Source organism: Petaurus breviceps, unplaced genomic scaffold, assembly GCF_028583685.1.
Source record: "Petaurus breviceps papuanus isolate PSGF00001 unplaced genomic scaffold, PetGlider_PUasm1.0 171, whole genome shotgun sequence".
Classification (NCBI taxonomy): Eukaryota; Metazoa; Chordata; class Mammalia; order Diprotodontia; family Petauridae; genus Petaurus; species Petaurus breviceps.
The window spans coordinates 10,315,371-10,340,018 of record NW_027185754.1 but is presented as its reverse complement, the minus strand read 5'-3'; the positions used below and the strand labels follow the sequence as shown (position 1 = coordinate 10,340,018).

Below are 24,648 nucleotides of genomic sequence, written 5' to 3'. Positions count from 1 at the left end.
AGTGTCTTCTCTCTGTTGATTATTTTCTATTTATCCTGCACGTAGCTTATTTGTACACAGCTGTTTGCATATTATTTTTCCCATACATTAGACTGTGAGCTCCTTGAGAGCAGGAGTTATCCTTTGCCTTTCTTTATATCTCTAGCTCTTAGTATATGCCCGGCACATATTGTTGTTACTCAGTTTCAGTCTTATCCTATTTTTTGTGACTCTATTGGGGATTTTCTTGGCAAAGATTCTAGAGTGTTTTGCCATTTCCTTCTCTAGCTCAATTTACAGATGAAGAAACTGAGGCAAACAGGGTTAAGTGACTTGCCTAATTAGTCCTAATCATCAGTTCTTACTTGACTGTAAACTCCATGAGGGCATGAGTTGTCTTAGCCAAACTTAATATACAATTAGTAAGTTTCTGAGGCTGGATTTGAATTCAGGAAAATGAGTCTTTCTGATTCTAGGCTGGTACTGTACCCTTTGTGCCAGCTAGCTACTGTTACATAGCACATAATAAATATTAACTGACCAATTAACTTTATGTAAGGCACTATGAATCTTGAGGAGCTCATGTTCTACTGTGAAAAAGCATAGTACACGTGTGTACACAGATAAGCTAATACAATGCAGTTTGAAGAGGGAGAAGGCACTGACAAGGGGGCCAACCAAGAGAGGCTTCACATAGCAGAGGGACCAGTTCTAAGATGCAGAGGGAGTTAGGGATTCTAAGATCCCATGAACATCCTCAAGAACTGCAAAGGTTTTAATGAACAGTCTCTTATTTGCAGTTCCATCTTGAAGGGGTCAGTTGTCATCTTAGTTTTGCCTCCTAGAATGTGTGACAACCTTGTGTGACACCATGTCCTACATCAGATAAAGGAAAGTAAAGCATGAGAAATTACCATTGAGACATCATTTAAAATACTCTCATTGCATAGAGCAAGAGAGGAATATTTCCACAGTAGGACTCTGCCTGGTCTGGACTTGCCAAGCAAAATATACCCTATTTGTAGCAAGAAATAGATCATCTAGGGGTTATTTGAATGCATTTTTTTAGGTAAATGATATTTTTTAAAGCATTTTTCTTACCTGTCCCAGGATGGCTGATATGAGGGAGCTTTTTCCACTTCCAACATTGCCACAAATTCCCAAGACCTTTCCCTGCCAAAACAACAGAGGTTAGACATAGTGATGCTGCCAGGACCCCCTGCCCTTAAAATCCAGTCACAGTGACTTTGCTCTAAGCTGCATAGAGGAGAGTATAGTAAATGTTACCCTGAGAAAACCTGTCTTCAGCCTCAAAGGTTGAAGCCCTAATATGTATAGGGATGCAGAAATGTAAGTCTTAATTAAATCCTTTTCACTGTGCAGCATAGCGGAGCAGCCCAGAGGGCTTCTTGTAATAATGTAGGAGCGTTGGCGTGAAGCACTATGCTTGTGCTGGGCCTAGAGACACAACCCCGCCTTGCTGCAAAAAAGGAAAAGATAATGAAAATGAAGAGGCTATGCAACAAAGAGGGAGAAAAGGAAGCATATTAGTATGTGGCAAGGTGTTTTTAAGAGGCTGTTTTTATAAGTTATCACCCATATTACAACTGTAGTAACTCTGAAATTATCAAACAGACTTCTGTTCCTTACAAACTAAATTTACAGGTTTCTTTCAGATGGAAGAGACCTAAAAAGTTGAGCTTTTGTCTTTATAGCTAATTAGATAATCAGTGACAAAGGGAGATGAATTGGCCTGGTTTAGCATTGGCACATTAAAGGATAGTATTGAAGATGAAAGAGATTTTGCTTTCCAGACATTTAGGTCATCTAAAGAAGACACAATTCAGATTAGACAGAAGGATATGGGGAAGGTATGGGAGATTTCATTAGAGTATTCAGCCAGAGAATTTTTTAAGGTGAACATTTACTGAATATTCACTTACAAAGATATTTATTCATCAAATTTAAAAAATTAGAAATTAAATGATCAAATTAATATACAACATATAAACTTAACTCAAAAAATGTCAACATTGCAGTTGATTCCTTTTAATCACATCCTTACCCTTACTCTAAAATATAGAATAACCTTCTTTAGTTTTATATTCTTGCCTTAAAAATGTATATTTTTCACTGTATCCTGCTCCCTTAGCCCTGCAGTTTAGCCATGAAGAGGGTGGTAGAATTTAAGGACTGATGATTGGAAGCATCTTTTTTAAAGTAATATTTAACTTTTTAAAAAAAATTTCTTTTTGAAATTTTCACTTTTGTGCCTTCCTTGATTGTACTAACTAGAGCAACAGGACCTTAAGAGTATGGTTTGAGTCACAAAACAAAGTGGCCAGAGAAGTCAGATGGGTAAAAATGTCGCTAACTGATTGTTTTCCCCAACCCTGTCGTACCCAAGCAGGAGTGAGGCCTGCTGGAGACAAGAAGAAGAGGGATAGACAACCCACCCAACAGGTGCTGGGCTCCACCAAGCACAAGTACCACATGAGCATGCAGGGTAGCTGCACAAAGAGAACCCTCGTGTTTGAGGGTTAAAGAGAAGCCAGAGCCTCATGGGAATGGCAGAATGGAAATGCGTAGGAAGTAGAACAAGTTAGTAACAGGGGCAACCACAATAACTGGAGTTCTCAGAGACTAGAACCATCCAACTTTGGGCTCTAGATCCTGTAGCCTCCTCTTGGCATAACCCACATACAGGCCTATATAGGGAGATGATTTTTTTTTGTCAATATTTGATCTGCACCTTGTCTGTATAATGTGCCCTTGATCAACTTACACAGCAAATGATAACTTTAAAAAAGAACAATAGAGAAAAAATGGAGAAGGAAAAAATACAATTTTGTTTTTAAAAAAATTAAAATGTGATAGTGTTGACCTCTAAGGCAAATCTCAAGAATATATGGGAGCAAAGGTACAGTATGCTGAGGGGGATTATAGAAACAGCAAAGCTTCACACAACAACATTCAGCCTTTGAGAATGGTGCACAGTTATACTGAGCAGTGTGGGGCAGACCTACTGTTGACTTGCTCTAAGAATATATACTTTTTTGTACTCCTAGTTGAGCTCCACATTGTATAATCAATAAGAAACATCCTTCCTCTTTGAGCTTACTTATCCTGGAAAAAGTTGAGTCGAAATGATGGGAAGATTAATATGCTTTATAAAGAATGTTGCCTCTCTACCCACCCTACCCCCCACCTTTGCAACAAAAGATGTAGCTTATTTTGATTTAGCAATTCTGAAGGGAAGAGTAGTTACTGGACACTGATTCTACCATGTCAGCATGCTTCATTTTTCAAAGAATTTAGAAAGCTGAACCATCTGTGTCTTTTCAATCCTGGCTGCATACATGCATGTGTGTGTCCCTCTCTCCCCCTCCCTTCACAGGTGTATTTTGCATTGATCAAAGGCATCTGCTCTCTTCCAGTAGAGGTAAGCATATCCCTCTAATTTGCACATGTATGAATTAAAGTAAGTCAGGCCACGTTCTGAGCTAAGTAAAAATATAACCCCCTTTCTCAAAAATTCCACAACTTCAAGGTCTCATTTCTGTATATAAGCTCTTGAGAAGTTCATGTAAAGATGGACATTGGGATCTCAAGGGAAAGGCTTGGAAGAGATACCCTGGGATTGAAAATCTACCTTTTTCACAGTCAAACTTATTTTTCGCAGGACTGGGCTCGTCTTCTCTTTTTCCTCATCTGGCACAACAATCCCCTGGAATTTCAGACTCAAATCTCTGGAAGTCTCCAGGTCTGGTTTTGAGTTAAAGATCTTCTTACTACTTTCTTTCTCTGGGATAATTATCTTGCTAGGTTCTTGTTCCCAAGACAAAGTAGCATTTTTTAGTACCAAGACAGTGTCTGCATCTTCTGGTTGGGTGATATAAGTTGGGGGGCTTTTGTTTACAAGAATTTTCTAAAATTAAAGAGACACATTTGATTTTTGAGACACTATCTACCTTAAAGAAACATCATAGCATTTTACATGATTGAAAAATATAAATTGCAGTTTTGACTATTCAGTCTAGATAACTTCAGGTTATTCAGAAGGTGTGACAGCATTATGACAACTTAGTTTGTTAGCCTTACCTACTCAATGAATCTTTTCCTCTTTGGTTTTTTTAGCATATAACATGTCACATACAGTAGAGGCTGTAAACTGCATTCCCACACACATTTGTGAGGCCAAGACTACCCTTGTCTGTGATGGGACTTCTCAATGGTTAGATTGCTATTCAATCAAATCAGGGCACTCTAACACCACCCAGCTATTTCCCAAAAGTGTACTGCTACTGTTCACTAGGGCTTGGGTAGGAGGAAAGGGGGATAAAGTTAGAGAGCTTGGATAGTTTGGTAGAAATCCATCCCTCTTACTGGAAACTTTATTAAGAGCCTACTGGATGCAGGACACTGCTGAACACTGGGGCAGGTATTAAGTTTGACTAAGACATGGTCCCTGCCCTCATGGAGTTTATAGTCAAGTAAGGAGATAAAATAAAATCACAAAAAAACTGTAACACAAGTAATATATAATAAGTGCACTAGAAAAGTACAAAATAAAATGGTATGTTAGATGAAAGGGAAAATCTTATTACTTTGTAAGGTAACAGGTTTTCTTCATGAAAGAGGTAGCATTTTAGCTAGGCTTTAAAAGATAAGTAGGAATTTGATAGTGTTTTGCACATAGTAGGTAGTTAATATTTATTGAAATGAAAATAAAAATGAAACATGGGAAGAGAGGGAAGGAAGATTCTACATTTAGGTGACAGCATAAGAAAAAACACAGGCAAAAAGAGAGCTGGACTTGTTCTAGCAGCATAGACTAAGCTGTTGGTGGATTATATAAGAATAGGACTAGAAAGGTAGTGTGGCATCAGATTGGATAGAGCCTTGAATGCTAAACTAAGAAAAGCCATTTGACATTTTAGAGCAGAGGAGATGTCTTCCTAAGAAAGATCTTGGGATCGTAGATTTAGAGCTAAAGGGACATTGGAGGTCATTGAGTCTAACCCTTCACTTTACAAATGAGGGACTTGAAGTCCAGACAGCTTATGTTACTTACCAAGGTTGCAGAGGTATTAAATGACATAGGTTCAATTATCATATTTATTCAGATGACCCTAGATCTATTAATTCCACCTTGTGTTTCTCCTAAACTACAATCCTGCATTGCCAACTGTCTTTTGGATATCTCAAATGTATATCTCCTCAGCATTTAGCACAGTTCCTGGTACCTGGTAAATGCTTAAGAAATGATTGTTGACTGGGTTATTAAATGACAAAGCCAGAATTTGAACTTGTGCCCTCTGATACTAAACGCACACCTCTTTCCATCTTACCACCTCTGGCACCTTGTGCCTCTGGCAATGGTGGAAACGATAGACTGGAAGGAAGAGAAAGGAGAAAGAAAAAAGCTTGAAGCACAAGTCCTCCCGATGATGGCTTAGGGGAATCATCTCCATGTACAAAGGACATTTTTGCCTTTTACTAGAAACCACAGCACAGGTAAAACTAATGCTGTACCTTTATCCATATATATTCATCCAGTTCTAGAGTGAGACCTTTCCACAATGACCACCCACCAGGAGACCCAATCCATCTCTCAACTAAATGAGAATGTTCTCTGGGCCTAGAAACCTTCCCAGAAATGGAAACTCCCCTCCCTACTCACCCAGAGACAGTTATACCTTCAATCTCATTAGAGAAACGTTAGCTTCTGCCACCGCTTTGACTGAGAAAGGCAAGATTGCAATTGAAAACTTCATTACGTTAAACATGGAAATCACACTAAATGCCTGCAAGACAAAAGAGAAGTATGAGGGTTTGGGATGGGCCATTATCTTGTGTCTGAAGCCATTCGTTCATGGAGGTTACAGTTTATTGAGCTGAGAAACACGGAATCAGAGTCTGAAGCCTCTGGGAAAACCTTTCCCCCTCTCCCACTTCCCTTTGGCTTAGAGACAAGGTGTTAGCAAGTTTGAATTTGGCATCTAAGTAACAAGCACATTTAATAATTCGGATTCCTATGAGGTTTTAAGGTCCCCACAAACTTGTGGAGATGAAAACATTCTGCTGACTGGAAGGAAGCACATTTATTGAGAGAGGCCAGACCAAAGGAGGATGACTAGACAGACCTCAGAACAGACTGCACTTGTGAGGTGAGTGCACTCCCATCTGATCTTATAGGATCAGAGATCTAGAACTAGAAGACCAAAAGGTTCAACCCCCTAATTTTACAGATGGGGAAACTGAGGCCCTCCCAAAAAGATGAAGTAGATAGTCCAAGGTCACATGGGCAGATCAGAGTTGGGATTTGAATACAGGTCTTCTTTTTCCATTGTACCCCTCACCCTACCCACCCCCCACCCCCCATCATCATTAATTCAACTGCCTTTCTAGATTTTTCATGAACTAGCTTCTTCCAGTTCCTCGAAGTGGAATTTCTTTGGGAATTTTCATCTCCAAGCCATATTCAGTGTGTCTGTTAAGTACAGGGGCTGGGACTGTTGCTGACCCTGGGTCTGCTTTCATTTCTGAGTAGGAGCATGTCAATGACTTACTCTAGAGTGACCCAGCCTTACCCGCTACATCTCAGTTTGTACATCAGGACCTGGCTTTGGAAATATTCCCTACCAGGAATGTGGTTCCTATCCTAAATTCCCCACACATGGTAGCAAATCACCTTCTCTGCTTTGCTTTCTTCAGCATGTCATGTCATTAAGAAAACCTGGCCCTGACCAGGTTCTAGCTTCAGCACAGAAAAATGCCTCACTCTCCATTTCCATCTTAAGTGACACATCATTTCATCCCCAATAAACAGCACCTGTGTTTTTGCTGAGACTGGAGTCAGACTTAGCAATCTGTAATTGATGGCTTCTCCCCAACCACCCACTTAAAAAGCTGACATCACATCTGCTTTATTTGAATCCTAAGGGATTCCTGACTGCTGTTTGGCATATCATTGAATTGCCAGGTTTCAGCTAATTCTTCCATAAGAATGGTGGGCACTCTCATCTCCTCCCTCCCAGTGATTCTTCTGCCCCCCCCCCACACACACACCCAGAATGCTCCCATTTCACTGAAAGGTGCCCCTCTCTTCAGCTAATTTAATAGTAGGTGTGCAGTGGTTATCTAGTCAAAAGTTCCCTCCAGGACTGACACAAAGCTAAGGCCTTTATAGGACACTGTGCAGAGAAGGAGAGAGGTGACTATACCAGGAACTCAAAAGTGAATTAAATACTACTACAGAGAATTTTTTGGTGATTCTGGCTTTTTTCTGGGTCAATGGTTTTAGAAAAAATATATAGACTCAATTCTGATTTCATTGGTTGAATAGTTTTTAGAGCTGGAGGACATTTTAGAGATCGTTTAGTCCAACCCTTTAATTTTACAGATGAGGAAACAGGTTCAATTAGGATAAGAAATTTGTACAAGGTCACCCAGTAAGCAATGGGGTCACAATATAAACCAGATCCTCAAAATCTAGAATTCTGAATTGGTGCACTTTGTTTTTGGGGGAGGAAAAATAAAACAATGGGTGAAAAATTAGGTTTGTGTCCCAGTTAAGTAAAAAAAAATAGAATCAGGGTTGGGTCTTTAGCAAATTAGTACGATTTGTTCCAGTTTGTGGTTCAGTTCAAACCCCTGGAGTGTTCAAGAGTAAACTATGCGTGAGATGACACATACCGAAGCGCTCTCAAAAAAGTAAAAGGTCCTGTATTCCATTATACCAGACAAATGCAAGGTGTCCTCTTTACCAACAACTCCAGATTCCCCTGGGACAGAGAGTTCTGCCTTTTCAAAGAATCTCCCCATCACATTCAGCTTCCTTAGTCCTAATTCTACTGCCTATTTCCCATGTAGGTTATTTTTTTTCACTGACTTTCCTGAAACTATTCTCCTCTGGTCTTGCCTTGCTTTATTCTCTGCCTTCATCTCCCACCTACCTTCTGAGTTCCCTCTTGATCTGATGCCTTAGGAGACATTCTAAGTTGCCAGGGCCAAAATTTCCCGTCCTCCAAAGAAATGTTGACTTTCCCTTGTGTTCCAAGAAGTGTTCAATTCAACAGGTATTAAACTCTTACTTAGTATGTGTTAGGTGCTAGAAACCCTGACGCCTTTCAGTTCCAACCCCTCCTTCCCCCCATTCTTATACCACCCTTCTGATTGGACTTCTTTTTCCATGCTTTTCCATCTTTACTGACTTGTCCTTTAAATAGATAATTTCCTGTTTTCTGGTTTTTTTGAGGCTCCTGCATTGTGGCATTTTCCTTTACCTTTGACTCTGACCCCTGTCACAGATACTTCTTTTTGAAAGAGAGAAACAAATGTCAAATTGAACCACATGAAGACCTGAAGATGTGAAGGCCTCTACCAGTTGGGCCCTGTGCCATGGTACAGAAACACTGGGGAATGGCTACCCTCCAAGATACCCCAGGCTTCCCTGGGTGGTATGAAGGGGATAAATTAAACAGATAGAGAAAGGAGACAAAGAAGCTTGTCTTACAACAGGTGCTGTGAGCTTTCTTTCTAAGAGAACATGGAAAGTGAAAGTCAGGACAATGGCCATCGTGGACACAACAGGTGCAAGAGCTGAGTTTCCACTTTGTATAAACCCTGCCCTTTCCAGCAATTTCTTTTCCTTCTTCCTTATGCCTATGAAAGAAAAAAATAGTTCAAAATAGTTTGATATTGCATGCATAACACCTCTTCATTTGGGACCTCAGTTTCCCCATCTGTAAATTAAGGAGGCCTATCCCAGATTGTCTCTAAAGTCCTGCCTAGCTTCTGCCATCCTGTATTCTGGGAGTCTATAGGAAGCTACAAACTTTTCTTGCTAGAAAGCAGGAAAGTCTCCTCTTTTCCAAAGCTGAGGATATGGCTGTGACATTTGTGATGACCATGGAACTAGGACATCATGAGGGTGTTGATGCTCTAGTTCATGGCACTTCCTTTGGCACACTTGGAATTCATTTTCTAAATCTAGCCTCACGTAGGATAATACAATATTTTCAGTACCAGTTAATTGCTGGCGCAACAAAAGTATAATTGTAGAACCAGAGAGTCAATTGTAAATGGTAGTTCAGATCATTAACTGGGCAACCACCTGATTCCATGAGAGCAATTATGTAAATGTCCCTGCAATTAAATTTACATTTAGATTCTATTTAAATAATTTTTAAATTGTCTATTTTTTTTTAGGAAAAAAAAAGAATATATCTTTGAGTCCTAGTTTTTCCAAGTAAGGAAGAATACATCATTCTACCATCCAAATACTCTGTGACTATGACAGATGAAGAGAGAAAAACATACACATATATTGTCTAATTCCAATAAATAGCTTTAGGCAGCTCTCTTCCAAAATTCAGTATTCTAGTGAAATGTTTTACTTAAAAACAATCCCACTTTCCTCCACCACCCCACCTGGACCTTTCAGCAGCATTACTGTAATGTTCCCCAGTAAATATTAAACCATATATTGTGAACGCACAGAGACTTTGGAGGTACAAGAACAGATTCCTGGGTCTATTATCTAATAAACATGTTTATTCTCAAATCCTTAGAAGAAACCACTTAGAGGCTACTGGAATTCTTTTATCTGTTTTTAGAACCTTCTTTGATTAGCACATTTTACAAAGTAAGTGATTTTGTAAAGGGAGTCCATGTTTATTCTACCTTGGATGTTGGTTGTAAAGCATTTTTCCCAGGCATACATTTTAATAAGCTTGATGCAGGTCAAAAATTCATTCATTATCTGGACACGATTGTCTGTCATAGTAATGGCAGATCTCCGAAAGGCTGAATTGAGTTTAGCCATAAACATCTGAAATCAAGGAGCAAATTATTACTTTCACAGAGAATCACTGCATTGCAACTGGGCTAAAACCAAAGATTCAAAAAAACGAGTAAGGCCTTCAGCCTGGTAAATGACTTCGTTAGTTTAAAGATTGAGACTCTGCAGCATTGAGGCTCCAAAGGGGCAGAGGGAATATATCATCATCATCGTTGTTAAATGGCTAACACTCATTACTTAGAAAGCAGCTGGAGCATCTTCTTCCATTCTGATTCAGACTTTATTATCTGTTACTTTGCCCTTTCATTTGCTCCTTTGGATTCTTGTCACTACATGCCCTTCACAACGCTGATGGTTTTTTGGCCTCAGAAAATTATATTGGTTTGTTGCTACTGTTGTTTTAATGCGTGTATCTCAATCAAGTTCTGCCCCATCTCTGGTCTCTCTCCTTAGTCTGTGAGGTCCTTGAGAACAAGACTATCTTTGGCTTTTCTTTGTGTTCCTAGGGCTTAAGCCAGTGCCTGGCACATAGTAGGCACATCCTAAGTGCTTGTTGACTGACTGAGTCTGCCAGATGAATAAATCTTAGATACACCCTTAAGAACCACAAATGGTAGGAAATTCTTCCTCTGCACCCTCTTGGATTTCTTGTTCAAACTTAAATCATACTCCAGCCAGTGGAGCATATTTACCTTTACAGGGGAAGGTTCTCAGGTAAAGACTGAGACACTCACTGTCAGAGCCAATCCTCTATATCATCAGAATAAAAACTCACATTTTTATAGCATTGAGGCTGAATTTGAACCCACATATCTTGATTCTAAATCTCACACTCTATCCATAAGGCCAGGTTGCTGCATACCATAGAAGAGGAAGGGGGCTGTCTGCCTGCTGTGATCAGAGAGGCTCCAATTAGGCCTGTACTCAAAGCCTTTTCGGCTTAGGGTGACTTGCCAGGGCTTGTGCTCTGCTCACATAGTTTTAAAAAAAGCAGGGTCACCCACACCTCAGAGTGAGGCACTGATGAAGAATGTTAATGAAGCAAAGGGCCTTTCTAGCTCTCATAGTTGTGTGAATCTGTGAGGAGGAGAAAGGCATTATTAATTATTAGTCCTTAACTCAATACATCAGATTAGCTAGCAAAGAGAAAGGCCAGTAGAAATGGAGAGAGATTAAGTGATTATAGAAGGGCAAACAGGAAGGATAGTTGACTAGGGACAGCAGGTAAGGATTGAGAGTCTATCTGGTTGCAACATGAAGTCTCTGGGCATCAGAATGGCTAGCAGGAGGATGAGGAAGGAGCTGGGAAGAAAACTCAGCTGGCCTACTGGGCCACTGTTAGCACTGGTTCATGTTCTTTATGGGTTTTAATGTCTAGAGTTTTATTATTTTAATTGAATTGGACTTAGTAGATTGATACATGTTTCAGTCACTAGGATCAGTGTAGGTCATTCCCGAATCAGAAGATTTTAACTCCCCTACAGCTTAGGAGTCAGTTTTTGTAAGTTGGTGAGGGTCCATCCACAAGTTCATCGCTCTGTGGCCAATATGTTGGAAAGCTTCTCTAAACTTATAAAACTTATCCTGGGAGAGTAGCTGTGCAGTCTGTCACCAAGCCTATACACAAAGCTTTCTCAGCTTGGGTAGGACCTAGCAGAATTCACATTAAGCTGTTAAGAGCCTTAAAGAACCGGTAGTCAAGAATCTCCATAGCATGATGTCATGCTAGGAGGAGGATGCCAGGAAAGGTCCAGATGGCAGTAGCCTCTTAGAATTTCCTTCCTAATCAAAGACAATAGGTATAGGAAGTTTCAGGGGCAGGCTCTTTAAGTCTTGATCATTTTTGGTTCTGAAATGGCCTCATGGCATCCCAGAGAAATATGCATCATCACTGTAACAAATTAGATGTGTTTCTTATGCAACGTGTGGTAAGGAAACTCATATATTTCCTGGACAAGAGATTTAAATGTCCAGATGTGTTTAGATGGTTTGCTTCAAATCATCAAGTAAATCAGAGATCCTACCTGAATAGGGATGAATATCATATATACAGATGTCCCAATGAGAGCTGTGGGCCCCAGAATGAAATAAGCATACACTGAGCACACCGCCATCAGGACAGGAATTGTAGCTGGCAATGGACAAAATAAGGCAGCTTCAAACAAGGAATGGCCATCACTTGATAATATGTTGATGACCTGAAAATAAAATACACATGTTCAAATAACAAAAGGGTTAATTTTTTTCAGAAACAAAACATTTCCTCAGCTCAGTTTTTTTTTTCCCCCAGAATTGCCATGAGTTCTTGGGAAACTGCAAAGTTTCCCAGTGCTAGAAATAAAATTAATGACCAACACTCAGAAGCCTAGATAGAAGGATAAAGAAATTCACAGACAAGGGTTGAGCCAGAAGCATTAGACAATTATAAAAAAGCATAAAGATAGCCGTGCAAGAAGAAGACCAGATATAACCACTGGCCATGCAAGCCCATGAATGGAAAAGTAAACCCAGAGAGTGGGGGTTGGGGTGCTCAGAGACCTTATAGACAATGCTTCTCATTGCTACTTCTAGGTTCTCCCTCTAGCATCATCAGGACCAACCTTTCCTCCTTTGGGGTTCACATTATTCGTATTTATCACATAATTCAGATCCTGGTGACCATTATCTTTTAACCCCCAGGACATTCATTCTTTTCTCAGTGAGTTCAGTGCCTGGTTCACAGTGTTTGCCTCCACCTCAATTCCTGCCCTCATACTTGGGGACTTTGACATATGTGTTAATACTCTCTCAACTATTCTAAATTCTCGGTTCCTCAATCTACTGAGTTTCCATGGCCTAATCCTCCTCTCCATTTCACTTACACACAGAGGTGGTCATACCCTGCCAATCACCCACAACTCTTCCACTTTCATGCTCACAGACTCTGAAATTACTTTATTTGATATTAATATTTTATCATACCATCTTTCTCTATGTCTTTTGACCCCTAACCTTGTTATTAATTCTCTGAGATGTCTGTTTTCTTCACCTCTGTTCTTTTCCAGGACACCTCCCTTTCATTGGTTCTACTGTCCTCTTTTTCCTTAGTGAAAACACTGTCCTGTTCTCTCATGTCCCTTACCCCCTTCTGCTGTCACCCATCATGCCTTGCTAAACCTAGATTACTCCTACCATCCATACCCCCTTTGTGCTTGCCCAGATGCTGCTGAACAGAGCTAGAAGAAATCACAAAACCATGCCAACTGGGTCCACTACAAATGTATGTTATCTCTTATCAACTGAATACATACTACATCAAGGCAATTGTTCTACTCTATCCTACTTTCCATAGTGGCTGTTCCAAACCTTCTTGTCTCATCTGAAACCTCCTAAGTTACTGTCTCCCCCACACACACTCTCTCTATGCTGGAGACTTTGCCTCATATTTCACCTCCCAAAAATTTTTTTAATGGAAGCTGTTTGTTGTGAGGAACCTCCCCCTTTATCCTTTCCTCATCTCATATATCAGATACTATCTCCTCCTTCACTATGGTCTCTACTGAAGAAGTGGTCCTTCTCCTTGATCTCTACAATATCTACAATACACCCTTGATCTCAATCTCTCTTGATTTTTTTTTCCAGCAGATTGCCCTAACTTAATATCCACACTCTGATCTTCTTGATCATCCTCTGTCTACTGGCTTCTTCACTTTGCTTACAAACATACCCCATGCCTCCTCCATCCTTAAAAAAATATATAAAAAACAGCCCTCTTTTGATGTTACCATCCCCATTAGTTATTTTCACATTATTTCATTCCCATTGTATCTAAATTCTTTGAGATAGCTCTCATTTGTTTCCTCAACTTCTTCTCCTTACCCTGTCTTCCAACACCTTTCGTGATGTGGTTCCCAGCCTCCTCATTCAATTGAAGCTGCATTCTCCATGGTCAATAATGATCCCTTAATTGCCAAAACTAATGGCCGTTTCTCAATCCTCATCCTTCACCTCTTTGAAGCATTAGACATTGTTACCCCCTCCTCCTGAATACTCTCTCTTCTCTGGCTTTTCTTGAAATTTATTGCACCTAGTTTTGCTTCTACTTTCGTGTTTCTTCATTAATGCCACACTCACTAATTGTGAGTGTTCCCCAAGGCTCTGTGCTAGACTGCCTTCTCTTTCACTCTACTGTCTCCCTTGGTGATCTCATCAGCTCGCTTGAGTTTTAATTATAATTTCTATGCAGTTGTTTCCTAGGTTTGTGTTTACTGACCTCTTTTTTTTTTTCACTACCAAACTATAGCCACAAATCACCAACTATCTTTTGGACATCTCAAGCTTTGTGCATATATAAGCATCTCAAATGCAATACATCCAATACAAACTCACCTTTCTCTCAAAACTCTCCCCTTTTCTTAAACTCCCTGTTGCTATGAAAGACACTATCATCCTACCAGTCTCTGAAGTTTACTACCTCCCTGACTCCTCACTTACTTATCCCACATAACCAGCTTATTGCCAAATTTTGTCATTTCTACTTTCACAGCATCCTTCGTATATGTCTCATCTCCCTTAGGCTTTTATCACCTTTCACCTGGATTATTTTACAGCCTTCTGACTGATATCCAGGCCTCAAATATCTCCCCCACACAATCCATCCCTCCACTCAGGTGCCAAAGTGATTTTGCTAAAGTGATGGTCTATGTCACACACTCTGTCCCCTTCTACCCTGTAAATTCCTGTGACTCCCTTTTACCTCCGGGATCAAAAATAAAGAGATAAAGAGAAATGTTGTGAAGGTAGACTTGACAAGACTTGGTAATAGCTTGAATTTGTGGGGTGAGAAGTTGAGGATGATATCAGGCCTTGGAGAGTCTGAGAGGATAGGATGATGATGCCCTAGAGAGGAATAGGTTAAGTCAGAAGAGGGGGACAGTTTGAGTAGAAAGATAATGAGATCTATGTTGGGCATGTTGCATTTGAGATGTTGATGGGCTGTCCAGTTCAAGAAGTCCAAGAGGCATGATATGAGTTTACCTCAGTAGAGAAACTAGAACTGAATATATAGATCTGGGGATCATCTGAGTAGAGATGATAATTGGACCAATGGGAACTGATTAGATCACCAAATGAGATAATAGAGTGAGCAGGGAAGGGGGCTCTGGACAGAGCTACAGAGTTCCACCTTTAACCTAGCCATGATTTTTAAGCCCTCCCCCCTTTCTCTATATAGAGCACTACCAGATGGAGATGCTGACAAACGGATAAACAAAACCCACTTGTCAGATTTATTCTTCTAATACAAGACTCTGGTTGCTTACCTCACCAACAGAGATGTGTGTCAGAGTCTTGAATGAAACCAGGTTTTCAAAAGCTACAGTTGAGGTCGCAACTTTCAGCCGGATGGCCGTTCGATAATTTATAGCCCAGGCTAGTGCCCAGAATAAAACCTTAGTAAACTCGGTGAAAAAAAGGGCCACACACAAGGCAATGCCAACGAAGACGTTCTTGGAGGTGCTTTCTGTGTACTGGAGGATTTGGTGAATGAGAACAGTCTGCAAAACAGCACAGTGATCAAAGCCTTGAGCTCCCCAGGGCAGCAGTCTGAGTCCTAGACACCAGCTACAGGGTACACTCTTATATGGCATTTTCCTTCCACAGAAATAGAGACTTTTCCACATTAGAGAGAATGAACCGACAGGTGCCAAAGAATAATAGTAAAGCCATTCAGAGGGGAATCTAGAGTTTATGGTTGATATTTGACCTAAAATTAACAAGCCCTCTCACAGTCAGGGTGGAGCATCCTCAGAAGTGAGGATACTTCCAGCCTACCTGCTCCATACATTTTCCCTCAACCCAGGGCTGCTCTCTTGCTCCCTTCCATTTCCTTGTTATTCTCAAACTCTCTAGCCTTCTCCTGCCTATTCAAACTGGCTTTTCAAAAACAAACAACAACAACAAAAAAACCTGATTGATTATCTCACTCACTCTGAGATATAAGTGACAGATTAGAGCTTAAAGTAGGATCTCATCCATGGGAATTTGCATTTGAACATGAAGTAAGACCCTAAGCCAAGCAACATGAATGGAACTATAATAATGGAATCCCTAACACCTTCAGGCAGAAGGAAATAGATTTTTTTTTAGAGTGTAAATGGTCTTCCCAGTTTCCCAGTACCCATAAAATCCTACCACTGATGACTGTCTATTCCTCCTAATATACTGAGGGAAAATATATATATATATATATATATTGTGTGTGTGTATATATATACACATATATATATTTATATCCTTAATATTAGATAACCATAGTTTCTTTTACACCTTTCACTGGAGAGGTTCTTCATTCTCTTGCCTTGAGGCATTCAGGACTAGAGTGTGGAGTCTAGGTTAATGGTTGTGTAATATTAAAGATCCTTGGTTTAAGCCAATACAGAAGGCCTTATGGAAAATGTCAGCTCTCTGACTCAGAGGGTAGACCATCTAATTAATTTCAACAGTCACTGCTATACTCAATTAGAATTAGCTTTTTTGAAAATTAGTCTCTGAGGAGCACAAAGATAATGATAATATAACTTTTAAAAATTAACTCAGAAATTAGCTAATGACATTCTTTGCCACTTTAAAATACCTAAATTATGAGGTTGTGGAAGAGCAATCCCCACTCACCGGCCCTATGGCTGCCATGGTTATACAAAGGAAGTTGGCTATCATATCCATCAGAACGCGAGTTCTCTGAAATCTCCAAACCACTCGTCCCATCGAAGCTTTTTCTGCACCCACCCTTGCTACTTCTTCTTCCCAAAGGGATCGAAACCTGTGTTGGAAGGGAGCGGGGAGGAAGGAATGGTGTCATATTTACACTTGTTCTTTTTATTGTTCCTGTTCATTCAACAAACATTTATTAAGCATTTTATATGTACAGAGTACCATGGCAGGTGCTAGGGGAGATACAAAATTTACATAAGACATAGCCTCTACCCTCATGGAGTTTACAATCTGGGAGGGGGATGAGACACTAACAGAGAGCTATTATACACAGCAATACATCAAAAGTGCATCAGAGAGCTAGAAAACAATGCTAAATGAAGTCTGAAGGGGAGGATCAGCACTAATAGGTAGCATCTGCAAGCAGAAGATATTATAATGGAAACCTTCTTATAGGATATGGGGATGAGCAGGCATTGCCTCTTCCTATTCCTTTCCTCTAGGGATTAAGTGGTAGTGGAATGACTGACCTGAGTACCATCATCTCTTGTCTCCAGGAACAAAGATCAATTGCATGGACCTACCAGGCCCTTTATTTCTCTCTGTCCATTTTTTTTTTTTACCATAGTTGTCCTCTTTAGCATAATATCAATTGTGAAACGAGGTTGGAGGAATTAAGAGAGGAAGTTGTAGCAAATGTGTTTACTTGTAATATTAATTTATTCCATAGTTAGTGCCCCTTACTATGATGGGAAGTTGACCATGGTTAAGCCTTTTGCCTTGAGAGACCTATGTTGTCCCAAGGGTTGCCATTTAAAGCAACTTTCATAATATTTCCAAGTGACCTTATTAGAGTTGATTGGTGGATTTGAGTGGGTACTCATTTTGCTTTGTTTAGTTTTATTTCTGAACAGTTTTTAAAAGGCAAATCTAGACTCGATGTAAGGAAAACATTCCTAATAATTAGAACTATCCAGCTGTGGAATAGGTTGTCTCAGGGCAGAGATTGGTAACAGGAGGGGAAAGTGATATTATTCCCCTTCGTTGGATAGTCTTAAACAAAGGTTTTAAATAACTACTTAGCCATTTTGTTGTAGGGATTCTTTTTCATGTATAAATTGGACTGAATATTCCCTGATTACACTTGAAATTCTTCCAACCCTGTAACCCTGTGATTCTGAGGAATGGGCAATATTAGAGCTATAGTTGGTATCCTATAGATAAGATAGGATTAGAAAGATAGATAAAGGGGCAGCTAGGTGGGGCAGTGAGTAAAGCACCGGCCTGGAGTCGGGAGGACCTGAGTTCAGATCTGGCCTCAGACACTTAACACACACACACACACACACACACACACACACAAAAGCTAGCTGTGTAACCTTGGGCAAGTTACTTAACCCCAATTGCCCTCCAAAAAGCAAAAAAAAAAAAAAAGATAAAACAGGAAAGAAAGTGGTATCCCCAAAAGATCATCCCGAAAAGATCCTACCAGACGATGACAGGCCAAAGATCAAGACCTGCTTCCTGGAAAACAGCCCCACACTTAAGAGAGATGCCCACTTAGTACAGGCATTCACCAGGAAGTAACTCAGTCACATAGTACTCAAGCCCAGCAGGACTCAGGAAAGTTCTTTGTCTTCAGAATAGATAGGTCTAAGGCCACACTGTATCTGAGGTTATATTAAGTTGCCAGTCTCTTTAAAAGCTATGTCTTATAACACAATTTATATAAGAGGTAGTAAAATGGACTTCTGAATCTTTTATGCTTCAACTATGATTGCTGGAGAACAGCTTTGCCATTTCCCTAAATTGCTCTACAAAGGGACTTTTTGTGAATCTCTTGATTACAGGTGACAAAAGAAGGAGGTGGTTGCAGCTGCTCAATCTGTTTGCTATTATTCTCTTCTAGTTTTTTCAAAGACAGTCGAAAGTTGTGAAGTCGCCTACTCAGTAACATCTCAGAGAAGTAGCATTAGTAGGGTGAAAGTCCCCTACTCAGTAACATCTCAGAGAAGTAGCATTAGTAGGGTGAAAGTCCCTACAGGCACAGGATAGCTTCTTCCTAGGAAGTAAAGGGAAAGAATGACTTCTCCTCTTTGGCTTACATATTTCTAAGCCAGTGGCCTAATGTTTTTTAATTGCCACCACCATCCTTATTACTGTTGCCATCATTGTCCTCCATTATGTGACGCCCAATACCCCTAACCTCCTTGGCACTGTAATTCAGGAAGATTCCATTTTTGAAGTCCAACCCCCACCTTGTGTGGAGAGACAGTGCTTATAATAGGGTCATCCTAGATTCAAAATGACCTTTCTTTCAGGAGCTTTTCTCCTACCTGCTGCCTCACAACCCCAGGGCAGAACACTGAGGTATTGGGAGAAGAATAGAGTTCTGCTAGGGACAAAGAACACAATCTAGAAATAAGCAGAGCCCCTATACCTCCAGTTCTATGTCCGTTTTTTGTAGTTAGTTCAGTTGTCCTAAATCCATGCCTTTTGAGGGAATAGTCAATCACAGTTGAATAAAAGACCCAAAGCAAATCAGGTCCTTTAGGCACACTTCCATGGAAGGCCCCAGAAATATTTTAAGAAAGCAATGATACCTCTTTGCATTGGTGTCTGATGTGTCATAAGATGATAACGGGGGCAAGGTGCTCATAGTCAGAATGTGTTTGTAGCCTTTGACCATGATAGGTGTAAGCCAGGAAAATGTGGCGAATGAAAATAGCCCTGCATCATCAACGGGATTACGAGCCAACCTGGGAGGAAAGAAGATATTTGGTATTCCTTGAATTTCAGAAATTACCAGGTGTCTCACTGGGTTTTCATTCTCTTATCTACATTCATAATAATATAAATGGGTAAAGGAACCAGGGGGAATGTGTCCCCAGAGGTCTGGCCCCATCACCCCTGTTAAGATAATAACAATGTCTTTCTGCATGGTGCTGTATAGATGTCTAAGTTTCCTTCACATTGATCTCACTTGAGCCTCACCACAGCTCTCCAAGCCACATAGGACATGGATCATGAACTCATAGATATCGGTGAGGATGGATCTAAGAAGTCATCTAGTACAACTCATTTTACATGTGAGGACGATAAGGCTCAGAGAGACTAAGTGACTTTTCCAAGGTTACACAGGAGGCAGTAAGAAGGGCTGAGATTTGGGCTGCTGCTCTCAGTTGCTGTTGTGCCCCTAAGCAAGTCCCTTCAACCTCTCTGAGCTTCATCTTCCTCATCAATACAATGAGAATAAAAATCCCCATACTCCATACCACACAGCATTATTGCAAAGGTAGATGGAGACAATCTGCAAAAAGTGCTTTATGAAACCTAAATGTAAACCCAAGAACCTTGAAAAAAGCCACAATAAATGGCAGCCTTTATTGTTGTGAAAAACTGAAATAGGGAAAGCAACTCAACGACTGAGGTTTTGGAGAGGCCTTTACTCATCTGTGCCTGGTAATCCCAGTGGTTAAAGATCAGTGGCTGTGTGGACAAAGTCATAGATGTGTCCCTATGGGGCCAGTTAGCTTTGTTCGGTTCCATCATTGAGCAAGCCTCTATTGAACACCTTCTTACTACCCATCTATGAAAGATAAAGAGGAAGCACAAGATAGTCTGTCTCTAACCTCAAGGAGTTTGCCATCTCAGAAAAGATATACATCAAACAATTAGAGGGCCAGCTAGGTGGTCCAGTGAATAGAGCACTGGCCCTGAAGTCAGAAGGACCTAAGTTCAAATCTGGCCTCAGACACTTGACACTTAACTAGCTGTGTGACCTTGGGCAAGTCATGTAAGTCCAATTGCCTTGCCTTCCCCCCTCAAAAAACAAAACAAAACAAAACAATAAACAATCAGAAGCCAAATCAAACCAGGATATAATATATATGGTAGTATAATCAAAGGCTACATCCCAGCCCTGGGCATCACAAATGAACAGTGGTTACCATGAGGGGAAATAACCAACCAGCTTCTGTGGCCACCCTTTCTAGCACTGGCTGCACTTTCACGCATTCCTCTCAGCTCACCAAGGTGAGGGAGTTGGGTTACTCTGTGCTCCCCATTAACATTTCTTGGTACTCTTACTACTCAGTGACCTCTCCTCCTTTGAGATCTATACAGTCCACATCTACAACCTAATCAAAATCCTGCTAACTGTTGCCTATAGACCTTTAGGATATTCACTTTCTTTCCTCAGTACCTGGCTCACAATCTCTTTCTCCTCCCTAAATCCTGTCCTCATGCTAGGGAACTTCAGCATATGTATTTCTCCCTGAAACACCCTAACCTCTCTGCCTATTCCATAGCCTACTCACTTCCAGTGGCCACTCCTCTACCCCACTTCAGTCACATGTACAAGATGGTCATTTCCTGGATCTTGCCATAGTGTACAAATCAATCTCCATGTTCAAGAGCTCTGCACTTCCGTTATCTGATAACCGTCTATTAGCTTTCCATCTCTCCCTCTCCCTTCCCTAAACATACTCTACTTTTCATCCTCCCCATGACCTCCAATCCCTTAACCATTCAGTTCTCTCTTAGACCATCACCCCACATTAGCCACTTTCCCCATCATGACCCCTTGGTGAACCAATGCAACGCTGCATTGCCCTCTTCTCTCAAGTCCCTTGTCTTTTTATCATATTACTAATTGTGCCCTGTCATGCCTCAGCCCTGGATCACTCCTAGTATCTACTGCCTTTGTTCTAATACATAAGCTACTGATGGAAGGAGAAAATCATGCAACCATTCTGATTGGGTCCACTACATAACTCAGCTGGGCCTTCCTACATTACTGCTAGGCATTCCTTCTACACTTCCCTTTATCAATTCACTGTCACTCTATCTATAGCAATTCTTCCAGACCTTATCTTCACTGCTTGGCTGAGACTTTTGCCTCAAATTTTACTGAAAAAAAAATGGAGGCCATTTGCCAGTGTACCTCCTGCTCATCTCACATCACCCAGTTGCCTTCTGCCATTATCACCTACTTCACCCCAATCTCCCATCAAGAAGAGGCCTGACTCCTCACCAAAGCAAACCTCTCTTCCTGCATAAACAGTCCCATTCCATCCTGTCTGCTCCAGCTGATTGCCTGCTCTGTCATCCCTACTCTCTTATGTATCTTTGATTTCTGTCTCCTTCTCTACTGCCTACAAACATGCCCATGTCTCCCCCATCCTCAAAAAATGACCCTCAGTTCATCCTTCCATCCTTCCTATTACCCTGTATTCCCTCTGTCCTTTGTGGCAAAACTCCTTGAAAAGACTATCTACAATAGCTGCCTCTACTTATTTTCCTCTTAACCCTCTACAGTATTACTTTCAATGATCTCAAGAGTTACCAGATCATTGGTATCTGAAATCCAAAGGCCTTTTCTCAATCCTTATCATTCTTAATCTCTCTGTAGTCTCTGAGTGTTGATCATACACCTATCCTTGACACTCTTTTTCTCCAGTTTTTCAGGACACCACTCTCTCCTGGCTCTACACCTACCTATCTAACTACTCCTCAGTTTTCTTTAATGGATCTTTATCCAGATAATACACACTAACCTTGGGGGTCCCATAGGGCTCTCTCCTGGGCTCTCTTCTCTTCTCCCTATATACTGTTTCACTTGGTGATCTTCTTAGCTCTCATGAATTTAGTTATCATCTCTGTTCTGACAATTCTTAAATCCGTTCATCTAGCCCTACGCTCTCTGCTGACCTCCAGACTTACATCTCCAACTGCTTTTCAGGTATGTTAAACTGGATGGTCCAGTAGACATCTTAAACTCAATATATTTGAAGCAGACATTCCAAAATGGAATACTAATGTGTATATCAAATATCTTGTCAAATAATATGTATATCAAATAAATCATTATCTTTTCTCTGTTACAGTCAATGGCACCACTTTCCTCTTAGTCTCTCAGGATCTCTCACCATCACCCCCCTCCAAACTGTTTCCAAGGCCCATTGATTTCATCTTTGCAACATCTCTTGAATATATTCATATTCACTTCTGTTCTCTTGACACTGATACTGCTCTGGTGAAGACCCTTATCTCTTCATGCCTGGGCTACAGCAGTAGCTTGCTGGTGGGTCTGCCTTCTTCAAGGCTCTCCCCAGTACAATCCATTCTTCATTTCAGTCATCAAAGGGATTTTCCTAAAAGGCAGCTCTGACCATGTTCTGCACCCCTCTCCCACATACACTCTGTAAATTCCAGTGGCTTCCTATCACCTTCAGAATCAGCTACAAAATTCTCTATTTGCTACTCAGAACCCTTCATAACCACACCCCCTCCCACTTTCCAGTCTTCCTCTCCCCACCCCCACCCCCAGGTGCTCTTCAATCATGTGCCTCCTTTCTGTCTCACAAACAAGAGGACACTCCATCTCTTGGTTCTGGGCTTTTTCTCAGGCTGTCTTCCATGCCTGGGATGCTTTTCCTCCTCATCTCTACCCACTGACTTTTCTGGCTTCCTTTAAGTCCCAACTAAAATCCCGCCTTCTACAGGAAACTTTTCCCCATTTTCTCTAGTTGTAGGGCCTTCCCTGTTGATTATTTCCTTTTTGTCCTGAATATAGCTTGTTTGCACATAGTTTTTTCGTGTTGTCTTCCCCATTAGACTGTGAACTCCTTGAGAGCAACGCCTTACCCTTGTCTTTCTTTGTGTCCTCAGAGCTGAGCACAGCCCCTGGCACACAGGAATTTAATATTTATTGCCTGGCTGAAAAGTATGTGGATGACTCAGCAAGCCTGGCTGTCCTGGAGCAGAGTTTCTGTTCAAAGCCCATACTGTTCTGCTAGTGAATTCAGAATACTGTAATCACCCAGGAAAGGCAATACTATTCATGCTATCAGAATCCCGCTCAGATTGTGGACAGAGATGAGGTTCAACACACCTAGCATTGACACTAATTAGCAGGGTGAGCCACTTAACCACCTTAACCTGTCAATGATCCTCCTTAAAATGGGCCTTTATTTTTTTATCTACAAAAGTGGGGACAATAATACTCAATCTACCGACCTCACAGTTATTATGAGGAAAGTGGAAGTCCCTTGAATCCTTTGTAAACATTAAAACACTGTGGAAATGTTACCATTATGCTAGAGGTGAAAGGAGACCCCAAGAAGAAAGACCCCTAGAGCTGATTCATAGCTTCATCTTCTAGTCACTTGCTTTTTTTCCAGCAGCAGCTAAGTGGTGTGTCATGGATAGAGCTCAAGCTAGTCAGGAAGACCTGATTTCAAATATAGCTTCAGACACTGTCTAGCTATGTGACCCTGGGCAAGTCACTTAAACTCTGTCTGCCACAGCTTCCTCAACTGTTCAATAGGGATAACAATAGCCCTACTTTACTGGGTGTTTGTGAGGCCTCAAACAAGATATTTGTAAAGTGCTTGGCACAGGGCCTGGCACAAAGTACTTAATCGATGCTTGTTCTCTCCCTTTTTCCTTCCCATGAACCTCTAAAAAAGAGGGAAGGGAGGAGAAAGAGAAATGCTGGGCTGCACATGTACCCACCCACTCATTGCTCAAGTCAGGAATCTCCAACTGCCATGATTGGGGATGCTGCTTCTCAAAGCAGCAGACACAGGACCATCCCTGTCCAATACTCTGGTTCCAGAAGCAATTTTAGGAAAATCAGATTAATGTCATTGGCTCCTGCAAATATTAGGCATATTAACAAAAGCAACTTGCTGTTCTGCTGAGCTGTGGGCAATGAGTTTACCTTGCATAGGGCCGTAAAGGGATCATCGTTCTTAAACTGGGGTCATATCTCTCCACAAAGGATCGTCGCCGACCCCTTCTGTCCAAGTCAGAGATTAGGTAAGGACCTTCACCTACCATGGTGAGTGTTGCTGGGCACTCTGGGTTCTTAACCTCAGTGAAACTTGACTCTGGAATGAAAACAGACACAAGTTCAGGAGGAGTTCTTTATTTATTTATTTATTTTTGCTTTTTTTTTTTTTTTGGGGGGGGGGCAGGGGGAAGGGAGCACAATTGGGGTTAAGTGACTTGCCCAAGGTCACACGGCTAGTAAGTATTAAGTGTCTGAGGCCCTATTTGAACTCAGGTCCTCCTGCCTCCAGGGCCAGTGCTCTATTCACTGTGCCACGTAGCCACCCCATGGGGGAGTTCTTTTAGCACTACATAATTAGAACTATCAGGAAAATTCT

At 41.0% G+C, this 24,648-nt stretch overlaps 1 protein-coding gene across 3 annotated transcripts in view; it reads right to left on the bottom strand.

The window, feature by feature from the left end:
• ABCC12 (ATP binding cassette subfamily C member 12) overlaps positions 1-24,319 on the bottom strand; it is a 75,505-nt gene extending 51,186 nt beyond the window's left edge. For 2 of the 3 annotated variants that reach the window (XM_069082819.1, XM_069082818.1), the window contains exons 1-10: positions 24,201-24,319; positions 19,078-19,233; positions 16,436-16,583; positions 15,085-15,318; positions 11,809-11,982; positions 9,667-9,814; positions 8,498-8,646; positions 5,679-5,786; positions 3,632-3,907; positions 1,081-1,152 (exon numbers count right to left, since the gene is read on the bottom strand). In XM_069082819.1, coding sequence (XP_068938920.1) covers positions 1,081-1,152; positions 3,632-3,907; positions 5,679-5,786; positions 8,498-8,646; positions 9,667-9,814; positions 11,809-11,982; positions 15,085-15,318; positions 16,436-16,583; positions 19,078-19,233; positions 24,201-24,319 — 1,584 coding nt within the window. The remainder of the gene's footprint in view (positions 1-1,080; positions 1,153-3,631; positions 3,908-5,678; positions 5,787-8,497; positions 8,647-9,666; positions 9,815-11,808; positions 11,983-15,084; positions 15,319-16,435; positions 16,584-19,077; positions 19,234-24,200) is intronic. The other variant, XM_069082821.1, reaches the window with a different exon arrangement.
• Positions 24,320-24,648: the final 329 nt, after the last annotated feature.